This window comes from Phalacrocorax aristotelis, chromosome 10, assembly GCF_949628215.1.
Source record: "Phalacrocorax aristotelis chromosome 10, bGulAri2.1, whole genome shotgun sequence".
Classification (NCBI taxonomy): domain Eukaryota; kingdom Metazoa; phylum Chordata; class Aves; order Suliformes; family Phalacrocoracidae; genus Phalacrocorax; species Phalacrocorax aristotelis.
The window spans coordinates 8839168-8852305 of record NC_134285.1 but is presented as its reverse complement, the minus strand read 5'-3'; the positions used below and the strand labels follow the sequence as shown (position 1 = coordinate 8852305).

The 13138-nt window shown below is 38.4% G+C and overlaps 1 protein-coding gene across 3 annotated transcripts in view; it reads left to right on the top strand.

Moving 5' to 3' along the window:
• The window catches only part of OTOA (otoancorin), a 39807-nt gene that overhangs the window by 11981 nt on the left and 14688 nt on the right, over positions 1-13138 (top strand). For all 3 annotated transcript variants that reach the window (XM_075105047.1, XM_075105049.1, XM_075105046.1), the window contains exons 12-22: positions 1708-1831; positions 2221-2436; positions 2966-3133; positions 3449-3589; positions 4151-4206; positions 4581-4698; positions 5215-5288; positions 6424-6559; positions 7932-8122; positions 10264-10357; positions 11578-11707. In XM_075105047.1, the coding sequence (XP_074961148.1) occupies positions 1708-1831; positions 2221-2436; positions 2966-3133; positions 3449-3589; positions 4151-4206; positions 4581-4698; positions 5215-5288; positions 6424-6559; positions 7932-8122; positions 10264-10357; positions 11578-11707 (1448 nt within the window). The remainder of the gene's footprint in view (positions 1-1707; positions 1832-2220; positions 2437-2965; positions 3134-3448; positions 3590-4150; positions 4207-4580; positions 4699-5214; positions 5289-6423; positions 6560-7931; positions 8123-10263; positions 10358-11577; positions 11708-13138) is intronic.

The window sequence follows — 13138 nt, the reverse complement described above, 5'->3', positions numbered from 1 at the left end:
CTCCTTGGGGGATACCTTGGAGTTTTAAACTGATGGAGAATATGCTTTATGGCTTCAGAGCTCCTGTCGTTATTGCAGTGTAACTCACTGACTTCCATGAAGTATTGTGGATTGTCAGAGCTGTAAGCGAGACGAGAGAAGAATTATGCCCACACTCTAAATTTCAGTGTCAGAAATCTTAAAAATGATTTTACCACTCATGAGAGGTGCCACATTCTCACAGATGAGAGAAATGTCATGCTCCATAATCCTTAATATATTCCATTTTTACAACACACTTATTTTATATTACTCATTTTAACCATACTGATGATTTAAATGCACTTTTACTTTCAAGAAGTAGTATTACTTATTGCTGCTAATCCCAAAGGAGATGAAGAGCTCTTGGTGGCTATGCAGTAATGTATCAGAGGTAATTATTTGTTATAAAAATGCAGTTATAGATGTGTCTTTGATTTGTATGTTAGTTTGATGATGTTCCATGAATTCAGATGGGCTGCTGAAGCAGTATTTTGCTATATTGCTAAGAAGGTTGTCATTGAGGGACTAGAGGAACTAAAAGCTAAGCCTTTCTGTGCTGCAGGATTTTACTGAGTTTGTGATAGTGCTGCAGCATTCTCTGCTGTTGATTTAGTTCACATCTGGGCATTATTGCCTAGGCTCTGCCTATGCCTGCATCACTGAATTTCTAAAAAACAAAGACTGTAACAGGAAAGCTGGGCTTTGTAGGTCCTTGTCCTTTGTAAACTATGAAAGCCAAGGCTAGTTGTTTACAGTGACAGGGGATTGATTCAGGCTTTCTACAAAAAAATTCATCACCATTACTATGAAGTTTAGTGTCCAGAGCGAGCAATGCACAATTCAGACCTCCTTTGCAGAGCTGCAGGTAATGGCAGTAAATAAGAACAAGGCCTAAGTCAGAAGGCCACCTACCCTTGATGGTATGACTGCTTCTCTCCACCAGCTATGGTTGTGGTTGCACTTTACAGAGGTTAATGGAAATGCCAACTTTAATATTACAGCATGGGTACTGTGGAGGAAAGTGAGCTCCACATCTGGATCACAGCACTGCCTTGCAAACTGCTGTGCTGGCACAACTAAGACAGTGAGCATCAGTGCGTTTTCTCTTAGCCAGTGTTGAACTGGACAGGTCTCCACCCATCGGCCAGTCACACGTTTGATGTGAAATACAGCAGGCTTTGTTTAAACCTGAAACAATAAAGAGGCTATGTAATGCTGTAGCTGCCGCTCTGACATATGGATGATTTATGTTACATGTGAAATCCAAGCAGGACTTAGAGTTCAAAACATTCAATCAGTCCAGATAAGAACTCAGCAAGACACTTCTAGAGACTTATTTAGTCCTCCATCCTTTTCAAAGGAGAGATTATACTACAAATTCTACCAAGCGGAGTGGAGTCATTAGCTGCGAAAATCCCGCAATGGACAAATGGAACCAGGAAACTTAATTTTTTGACAGCAGAAGCAATCCGAGTAGAGTTCAGCTGAATACAGAGAACAGTGCATATGTTTCATACTCAAATTTCAGGCCATGTGGACCTTTAAAGATTGCAGTTTAAGGCACTGGTGTCAGACAGAAATGACTCAAGTTTTGAGCCCAAGTAGGGTATACCACACTGTATTTCAGTTTCCTGAGAATGACACCTCTTATGTCAGAAGTTAGCTAATGTATTTTTTTCTATATAGGCTAGGTTTATTGGTTTGCTTTTATGAAGACATGGAACAGATGGATGCTGCTGTGGCCCGGGCTTTACTTCATCAAATGATTAAATGCAGTCAATTGAGAGGTTTCCAAGCTGAGGTTCAGAAGGTGGGTACAATGCTCCTTCTTCTTGCCTAACCTAATCCCGAGAACAGAGGAGAAGGGACTTTCTTATTGAAATTGGAAAGAAAAGAGTGAAAAATGACTGGGATCTAAGAAATAAGTGGAAATAGTTCTTAGTCATGTAATGCAAAGAAGAAAAGGCCATTGGGTATTTTTTTTAATAGTGCTCATTCTTTTCTCATTCTGTTTCTTCCCATTCCATATTCCTTTGACAACTGTGGTTCTATTTTTGAATTTTTATGAAGTGTGTGGTCACTAAATGGTTGCCAATGCCTATTCAAGCAACTCCAGTTAAAGTTTTGGGTGATAATGAAAAGTGGTTCTTGGCAGGTTTTTACTTCCCATCTGTTTGGGGTTTTTTTTGTTTACTTTAGCTCAAATCTCAGCTCCTGAACATTGCCATGCAAAACCAGACACTGAATGATATCTTTGGATCTCTGTCAGATGCTGTGGTTGGGCTAACTTCAAGTCAGCTGGAATCTTTGTCACCTGAAGCAGTACATAATGCTATTGCAACATTAAACCAAGTCTCTGGGTGGGCAAAAAGCCAAGTTATGATTTTAGCCAGTAAATACCTCTCTTATGAAAAGGTATGTCTGATAACAGCTTTCCTACCTTCCGTTTTTAAAAGTGAGATGGCTTTTTCTCAACAATAACTGTAGATTTTGAAAAGTTTAGTACAAGACTTTTTTTAGTACTGTTAGTGGTCTGAAAATTTTGTTTAAATCAAATAAAAACATCCAAGACTGTACCTCCCAAAGTAATTATCTAGTAACAGAGGGAATGACTGTTTGACTTTGGCAGTTTTATGTATTATTTTGTCTGTATCACTGCTCTAGGCAGAATTTGCACAATCAGAAATCCCAGTCTATATATTCAAATATACTGTAATGGAAGGAATCAGGGTCCTCTCCAAAGTTTCAAAAACAGGAGCCTCTGAGAAAATTTTCACATTTGTTCTTGTCTGAATTGAAAGGAATCTGAGGAAAGTGCATCCCCAGGCAAGAAGTGTTTTAAGTATTCAACAATAATAGTTTTATATTTAAAAGCAAAAGTTAATAAATAAATAATCTGCTGTTCACAATCTGGAAAACTTTTTTTGTGCTGTTATCTCTGCAGGTTTTATCATTTTATAATGTTAGCCAAATGGGCACGTTGTTTACTGGTATTAGCACCCAGTCATTCTACAGCATGAACCCAAAGGAGCTTTCTCAGATTATTCAAGGCACAACATCCCAATATTTGTCTGACTTATCACCTGCACAACAGCAAGGAATCCTCAGCAAGGTGATTATAAACTCGAGTGTGTAGCAGGTCCTTTCTGCGCAAGAGCACGATGACCAGATATGCAGAGCATGATTTAATATGTTGTCACCAAGATACCTGTTTTAGCTCAATGGTTAATATTTCCAGTATTGTTTTCTGAACACCAAGTGCATTTTTAAGGCTGTCTCTTGTTTAGTTCTGTGGGATTTTTAATACTGACATGGTTTTCCTTTATTCTTTTAAGGGAAATATTACACAGAATAGAAAGAAGGGCAAATCCTGTAAATCTAAGCATCAGTTCTGAAATGCCATGCATTTTTCTGTTACTCTTTTTAGATAACTGCATCTGGAGATTTTTCTTCATCAGTCAAAGATATACACGGAGCTTTCTTTAAAGAAATATCTCTTTCTGTTTTATGGAAGCAGACTGGATATAATTCTTCAATGATGAAAGAAAAAGAACTAAGAAGCAGCCAGGTAAAAATTATTATGCAGTTCCCATTCCACTGCAGTTTAGTATGATGGGAGAATAGGAAAAGTGTTGTAATATATATGTGTTCAAGGAACATAAGTAAAGGGAAGGAACTGTCCCAAATATATGTTGACATAAACAACCAATGGTCACTTAGGAGTTGGGAGGCATTAATAAGCTGAGTTTAAAAGTCTTCAAGATTCTGCCACATAATTTTCCTCTTTCCCATACTGTATGCTAGATATTTGCATGTACAATGAGCCCTTTGGCGCTGTCCAGAGAGATGCAAAGTTGGACCGGATGACCTCCAGAGGTCCCTTCAAACCTAAATTATTCTGTGGTTGTGTGCCATTTAACATCATCTAATAGTGCCAGTCAGTGATGTCTTGTCTTGTAAAGAAGAAATTCAGCACTGGATGCCAAACCTTTTGGTTGGCCAAACTAGACCTTAGAAATGCCTTTAGAGTACATAAGAGAGTTAGGCATACAGAAACCTTGCAGTATTTATTGCCTTTTACAACTGAACTACCTAAGCTTAACTGTAAATATGGTGGGTTTTATTTCAGGCTTTGTATCTGTATGAATTACTGTCTAAGAAAAACCATCCTGTTGACCTGCTAAGGTATGGATGATAGCCTGTCTTGAAATAGAGTTTAAGTCTAGTTTTGTGACTTTGAGGTAAACATAAACACTATGTGGTTATTTTGTACTGTCTTATGTTTATTCATTCCTTGGTACCACAGGATAATTCACCTTCCTCATTAAAAAGGGTCTCCAAATCCAAAATCTGGATCACAGCATTGCAGAGGTTTTGGCATTTTGAGACTTAGTCAATATTTTTCAATTTTATTACATTTTTACTTTCAATAGCATTTCAATTATAAGAAAGGGGAAAGAGGGGTGGTCAAGAAATTGTATCTTAGGACATGGTTGTGGGGAGTAAGGACTAGATACTGCTCAAATATTCAAAAGATTGAACTTTGCTTTTCCTATCAGCACAGGACAGCTTGTGAAAGGAGTAACCTGCCAACTCATTGAAAGTATGGGCACAGACTTTTTTTTAAACGCTTTTAAATTCTTTGAAAAGAATCTTCATCTGCTTTCTCCATATCAGGTAAAACCAAAAAAAGACATTGTGTACGTAAAGGCACTACTCAATATCCAGACTGTAGGTAAATTAGAATTTGGTTAGTTCTATTTTCTTTTTTTTGTTTGTTTGTTTTTCAAAATCTTGTGTGTGAACTTGTCTGTTAACATATTTCACTTAAAACTTTTGTGTGTGAGTTAATCTGTTATACTACTTTATTTTGACAATTTAATTTGCCCCTTAAAATTTGCAAGAAATTTATACAGTCCTAGCTTGCTAATTCATGAGTAATCTCTTTGGAAATATATATATATATGTTTTGAGAACATACAAATGCTCTCATGCACTCAAATATAGGATATTTCATCTCTGATGTCCACAAAAAGAAAACTCTAAAATTTAAAAAAGCCAAAGAATAATGTTCTCTGAAGATAATATGCAGTTTTATATATGCTAGTTTATAAGCTGTAATAAATAAACGATATTTTCATTATTCCTCAAAATTTCCAAATGTTTAAAATCTTAAATTTTTGTTGATTTTAGGTTAATTGTTTGGCTTGGAAGTTTTGGAAAGTGTCCAATGCATCTATTCCTCCCTTCCTCCTATTGGTGCTTCCGTAAGTTACATCTTATGACATCTTAAGTTATTGCATTTGTGGCAGTACATTCAGAGTAGTCCTTCTGAGCACTTTTTTAATAACCTCTTCAGTCCTAAGAAAACTGATGATTCAAACAACTGGTAATTTATAAAAAGAGGTCACTGACTGTAGCCAAAATCTGTGTCAAGTGAAAGCTGGTAATACGTGGTGTCTTTTAGTATAGCCCATTTTTGTCACAATTGTGGATTCCTTTGCTTCCTAGAAATCAGCCCTCCTTGAAGTGCTCCGTGCCCACGCTGACTGGCAGTGCAGTGGCGTGGCAGCAATGAAAAAACTTGTAGTGTTGCTGCTTATACTGTTGCTGATGTCTGCTAAAATAAAGGCACTAATTCATCAGGCTTTCTTGAGCATAATTGTTTAGAATCACAAAACTAACTTCAGTGTAGTTTATGCTGGATTTTTTTCTTTTTCCTTTTTTCTCCCCCCTCCCCACCATTGTGTGACTTGGTTTGCTTATTTGTTTAGGGGGGTTGTTTTGAGAATAGGTGTGTAAGACAAAGCCATTGGGTACTGCCCAAGCATGTTGCTCTGTATGGTTAAAAATATTTCAGTGTGTTTAAAGACATTTGTGTAAGTTAGAAAAATATTGCATTATGTAAATAGCCAAGTAATATTCAGTAAGAGCTTTTTCATTAGAAAAAAATAGTTGTACCTTGATAGGAACTCCTGAATTGTACAATCTGTTAATTCCCCTTTTTCTTAATTTCTTTCTTCCTACATGCTTAAAGGGGTAAAAGGGAATGAGAACTATTCTTTTCCTGGAATATTTTTAATTTTAAAAAAAGTAAGAAAAGAAAAGGATTCTGTCTGAAAAGGCACTAGTCTATTTAAAAACAATAAAATAATAATAGAAAGACCTTAATACAAGGCTTTCTACAAACTGCAGCACCAGGTTTGTTCAGGGCCATGAACTAGAAGAAAAGATGTTAAAGTAAGGTGTGGATTGATTGCAACTTTTCTGGCCTGGCCGGTTATAATTTTTCAAGTCCAGACTTGACTCTAAATTTTTCCATCATCACAGATCTTATGGGTGTGGTTATGGCTGTATGAAGGTCAGGTTTACATTCTGAGATGTTTTGAATCCTTTCTGCAGGGTTGAGTACCTGGAGTATGTCTCAGGCCCTTTGTGTGTCCCTTTCATTGAAAGTCTGGGGAAGACTGAGATGGACCTTTTGAATCCAAGCCTTCACAAAAAGAACACTGTCCTGCAAAAAGTACAGGAGTGCTTGGTAGGTATGGCTAAGAGGGGTCAGCAGTGGAGGGGGAGCCGCAAAAATGGTAATCTGTAATTAGCCACTGACAATTCCAAACTAAGTGAGCATGGTTGATTAGTTTTCTCTGCCTTTATTGTCATGTGGTGCATCACAAAGTTATCCTGCCTATTTGTGCTCTCCAATCCACATGCACATGCTCATGGTCTCTTCTATACAGACAGCAACCTGAGACACGTGTTTTCCTGCTCTGTTTGTGCGGTGAAACCATAGCTGATGGACTCTGAGAGCCCAAAGGGAATAACACAGCATGCTAATTTATTCATTGTCACAAGCAAGAGCACCTTAGACTATCACCTAGCTCAGAGAAGCTCTTAGTGCCAAGGCCCCAAGCAACCTGCTGTAGCTGACCTGATTTGAGCAAAGGAATTGGACTGGGCAACCTCCAGAGGTGCCTTCCGAGCTCAGCCATTCTGGGGTTCTGTTTGCACATACTACTGTACTGCATTTCATACAGTAATGTCAGTCACCATCTACATAGGTTCTTGACTCACCCACCTGTATTCTTGCGGGTTTTTGGTGTACTGTTTCGATGTTACTGTTACCTGCCTAAGAAAACATTTTTATAGCTTCCTTAACAATCTTCCTTGACTCCATGCATGGTACGAAGCGTTCTCATGACATGTAATTGGTCACCACCATGAAGTGGCCAGGACAGCCTGGAGCTGACCCATTTGCACCTGGAGCTATTCCCCCTTGCTCCAAGCGGTGCTAGTCCTGTAGAGCTGCGCATGGCACAGGAAGCTCCACAGGAGAAGTGGTGGTCCCAGGAGGATTTTGTGACTTCTTCTGTCCGGAGCTGTAGCAGTGACCAGTTTTTAAGGGAAACTAGTTCTTTGATGTAGCTGTGAATATTCATACATACTAACCAGCCCTATAATCCCTAGTGTTTTGGCAAGCTGCTTGAGAAACCCTTCAGAGATAAGCCTTCTGACAGCAAGAGCTTGTGGCCCCATTGCCACTAGGGACCATGTGAGGGCTCTGCTGCCAGGCAGAACTGCACCATCTCTGCAGGTGTTAGGTGGTCATGTGGATATACAGATTGTAGCAGGAGATTTAGTTTTAATTATTGTGTGTGTGTGCTTTGATACGGGGTAAAGAATACACTGAAAGCTCTGACAGTCTTTATTAAATATCACCAGTTGCATTGGTAAAAGCAAAATATATAAAGCAGTCTCAGCAGAAATTGTAGATTAAGTTGCCAGTGCAAACTGTTGTGTCTTTGTTCCTTAGAGGGTCACAGAGCTTAAATATGTTTTGATGCAGTTGAGCAATACAGGGCAAGAGCCGAGATCAGCTCTGCCAACAAGGTAAATGCTTCTTGTTTCAGAACGGCTCCATTACTGATGAATATGATGTTGACCTACTTGGAAATCTAATCTGCCACTTACCTCCAGCCTTTCTACATGGCAGAATGTCCCTGAAGGCGATGGCAACAGCCCTTCATCAATTCAAACTCTGCCAACAGCTCAGCCACGAGCAGAAGACTGAAATTAAATACAAACTCCTCGAGTTATATGGGTATGGTATTAGTATACCACCTTGCTTATGCCAATGGTTAAGCCATGTAAATACCAACCGTGGGCTTTGCCCAGATAGAACTGCAGTGAAAACAACACAAAGCAGCTTCTATCACTGGCAGAGCTTGGGGTCTCTGCCCACTAGAATGACACTTCTGTTCTTGTGTGTAACATGATAACTGTGGAACAAACTACAACCCTAGGGACACCCTGCATGACTTAAGTCCCAGAGGGAAAGGAGAGAAAGTGTAATGCTTGAGGAGGGGCAGGCAAACAGACTTTCTGGCATGGCTAGAGAAAGGTCGTTACAGGCAAAGAATGGTGCAGGAATGCAAAGAATGAGAAAATGAAGTGGGATACTCAGTGTGCTGGTGTGAGAAGAGAAATAAAGAAGATCGCAAGAAACTGTGGCAACGGGAGAGAGCTAGAGAAGCAGCAGAGGGGTATAAAGTTTAACCAACTTTGAAGGAACAAAGTGGACAGTGTGTTAGATGTCATTAATGACTCAGATTAGGAGGCTGATTGGAACCACACTGTGCATCAGTCATGCAAAAAACAAATCCATCCTCTATCTGGCAAGAATATACTGTTTCTCTCTTGCATTCTCTTAGAACTACCTTGCATTTGAAAGGGAGACTGAACACATAGTTTCTAACCATTCTTTCAGCCCCAAAGTCTGTCACTTGATCCACCTAATCATTTTAGTTGCTCATTCAGCTTCCTCCTAGTCAGCATTTTTCTAGTAATGGAATACCTATATTCTCCACCAGATCCCATCCTTGCCTTGATCTTGATACAGACCCATCTTATTGAATCGTGTTAAATAATTTTTTTTATTATTTTTATTGATTTTTATTTTATTTAAAAATATTTGTCTAGTCAAACATCCTCATAGTGGAGCAACAAACCAAATAAAGTTTTCTGTGACAACATGCACTAGTAACAGGTTTGTTACTAGCACCTTCTCCAGGCTCTTTCAGGCTGAAAATTATTTATCTAAGTGCTTTCTTATGTCAACCACCAACTAGGCTGGCTGACACTAGTCCGATTTGTATCAAACAAATGTGCCAAACCTGCATAATGCTAAGCAACATACATTTTGAAACACCCAGCACCACTCAGAACTGAATCTGAACTTAATTTTTAAGACCTGATATTCCTACAAATAATTTGGCATGTTATTTTGAGAGATGTGGTACCTATCATATAATTAATCTCTCACACAGAAATGGCATAGGTGTCATTAGATGTGGCTCTCCAAGGTATTAGATCTGCCTTCCATAACTCTTTACATTGCAGATGAATGAAATAACAGTAAAAATAATGAGCAAATAAGATATGGATTTCAATCTTCTGTTCCATCACCTATGTTTCATGTTTCTGTCCCTTAGTTTTAAAAAGGCAGCATTAGCAGCAGACTGGTGCACCACTGAGTTACTTTCCTGAGTTGTTTAGTGAATTGGATCTTTTCACAATGAGAGGAAAACTGTCCACTTCTCCTAAGTGTGCATGGACCTGTTTTTCAGAAATGCTGAGCACCCACAGCTCCTGCTGACATCAGGGAAAGTTACAGTTGCCCAACACCAACACCAATGAAAAACAGCCCCTGTACACCTGCAAATAGTTAAATATTAGAATAAAGGAGGTTATTTTTAAAATTTTTAAGTAAGTACTGGCAAGTATTGCTTGCTTGAAGTATTAGTCACATCGGTCCTTAGAATAAGATTCTTGGAAGAAGGATGGTTTCAATTTTGGTTCTGAGCTTTCTACTTCTCTTTTGATACCATTCTGCGGACTACTATTGCAGTATGAACCTGATAGAAAATGGTAAATTTTCTTTAAAAAAAAATCCTTGTTTGAAGACTGTAATGCTAAGAATACTATGACTATTGAGGGAGAGAGAGTGAGCTCTGTTACCATAATGAAGGCTTTCTCTGAATATATTGAGAATTCCACTAGTGCCCTATACATCAGAGAGAGATGAGAAAATGCAGTCTGATGCTAATAAGCATGAATCACCACATTGGCATAAAAGTGTCTGTGTTTCCTGTATAATACAGTATAAGAAAAACTTTGAAGTTTTAGTATAATTTTGATTGCAAACATTCTTCATTAATATGATTTCCCAAAACATTTCTTCAGCTCCCCAAACAACTGGACATCTGAAACAACATTAGATGTTGGACCATTCATAGCTCTGCTGTCAAAAGGGGATTTAAACATCCTTGCTGAAAAGGTATGTTTTTATTATAATTTTTAAATTTGTAAAGGATAACTTTAGAATTTAGATTTGTGAATGTCATAATGCAGTCTAAATTATGTAACCTGAATGCTAAACTAGGTAAATAATTCTCGTGTCAAGGAACCATGTGTTAATGTTTCACCCATTCTTGACTCCATAAAAATTTCTGAGATGTCTTCTTGAGAGTAATGGTAATACAAACAATACTTTGCAAGTATACAATGTTAATTCTACATTGTCATGTAGAAAAAAAAATGCTGCATTTATAGTGATGCAGACTCAAAAATTTATAGTACTTTACACCTTGCAGTGTTGTTTTCTCCACTCACCTGCCTTCCAACTATAAAGGTTATGCTTCTTATCCTGTTAATAGTGGGATTATACTGATCAAATTAGGATTTACTCATGTGGCCCTTTGCCCTGTGGCCAGAGTAGCACACATAACGATAACTGATTACCTCAATATTGCACTTTGTAGTTTCCTTGCCCTCTTTCGTTATTATAAACTTATAATTTTTATATGTATAGGGGTAAAGTATACTGGAATGAGGAATTCATTCTTCAGCAGAAATATGTTAGCACAGTCAGCAACTTTTCCTTAGAAAAAAATGCTTATAATTGACCAAATAGAATAGGACTCTTCAGATGAAAGGAAGGTGTCCAGCAGGGTGGAGGAGAGAGGTCAAAAAAGCCTAAAAAGCGTGAATAGTCTAAAGTTATTTCTCATAATTTAATTGGGTCCTTATCCTCAATTCTTACACTTATTTGGCAAATTTAAGTTTATTAATGCATAATAAACATTATATTTATATATATAACATGTATTATAAAATTATATTAAAATATAAACAAAATAAAGTACTTTCTATACTGCACATACTAAAATGGTGGAACTCATTGCTACAGGAGGGTCTGGACACAAGCTCCAGTCAGGCAGTACTCAGGTGTTGCCAGAAGCTGAGATGGCATACGAGAGGGAGAATCACTTAGAATTTGCTTTGTTTCTAATTTTTTAGCCCTCAAACATATGCTGTTGACCTTTCTGTAGCAGTCAATTTACTCTCCTCTTCTGAAACATCTGCACAAATAGGAAGGAGGCTGAGCTGTTACGGACCCCCCTACTTTGCTGAGGTCTGCACAGGTCTTTCTCTGCAAATTGATTTTATTTTAAAAGGGATAAAGAAATCTTATTTATTCTTTATTTCCCTTTGAAGTTCCCCGATATAATTTTACAAATAGCAAAGTCAGTTGGACTAATTTCTTCAGCTGAAGAGCTTCTATCAACTGTATTTGAATCTGTCTCCAACACCACCGCTAACACCGAACCATCTCCCACCAGACCTGGTAGGTATTTCACCTGGTATATGTGCAAAGTGCCAGATTTACAGTGGTGCCATTTTGGGCTGTGATGGTGCAGTTCAAACAGTCTTTTTGTTTCACCCTGTCACCAAATGCATCTGAGAAGTCGGACAATGAGAAGGAAAGTCATTGAGTACGTTAAAGAGGCTCAGGCTTTTAGCAAAAGCAGTGAGAGTCTTCGTTCTGTTGCCCATAGTTGTCTCATGCATTGACCAATTACTGAAACAATTTCTTTACAGGATTGTATGGTTAAGCATCTCCTGGGATGTTCTTGAGTGCTCAAGGGAAGAAGATTAATTATTTGAATTAGCATTTTTTATTATTGTTACTTTTTTGTTTAGTTTTACTTTCCTTTGTAATCTAAGTGAAAATCCTTTAATTAAAAAGCCGTGAAGGTGACAATTTCCTGTTGTGCCAAAAGATTGCACAAGTCAATCCTTTGCCAGATATAAGCATATGTTGACTCGCTGCTCTTATGTCTGACATTGGTGGCACTGTGTTTTGTCTGTCCAAAAGGACAAAGTTTGTGTCATGGTCGAGCCCCAGCCAGCAGCTAAGCACCACGCAGCCACTCGCTCACTCCCCCCACCCCAGCAGGATGGGGGAGAGAATCAGAAGAGCGGAAGTAAGAAAACTTGTGGGTTGAGATAAGAACAGTTTAATAATTGAAATAAAATAGTAATAGTAATAATAATGATTATGATTAAAAGGAAAACAATGAGAGAGAGACAGAGGCAAAACTGGTGGGTGGGTGGAAGTGATGCAACTGCTCACCACCCGCCAACCAACACTGCTAGTCCCGAGCTGTGATCATTGCTTCCCCTGGCCAACTCCCCCCAGTTAATATACTGGGCATGACATCATATGACAGGGAATATTCCTTTGGCCAGTTTGAATCAGGTGTCTTGGCTGTGCCGCCTCCCCTCCCGGCTTCTTGTGCATACGGCAGAGCATGGGGAGCTGGAAAAGTCCTTGACTAGTGTAAGCACTACTTAGCAAGAACTAAAACATTGGTGTGTTATCAACATTATTCTCATACTAAATCCAAAACATAGCACTATACCAACTACAGTGAAGAAAATTAACTCTATCCCAGCCAAAACCATGACAGTTTTTCATAATCTGAGAGGTATTTTAATCAGCAACTGAACTAATCTATTAGAATCTCTGGTGACGAATGGATAATTTTCTTTGTATAAGTACATACTTTGACTATATTCTAATATTACAATAACTGTATCCTTTGTCTTACTTGAAATTCACCCAGACATGCCATCCTGCACCACGGAAAACAACCCTGCTGTGCAGGAGGTTTCTGAAATTTAGATCCCAGCATTTACAAGGAGTTTGGTTCTGTCAGCCTTTGTGTCTTTGAAAATCTCTGCATTGGTTCTCTGCCTAACAGAACATGGGTCC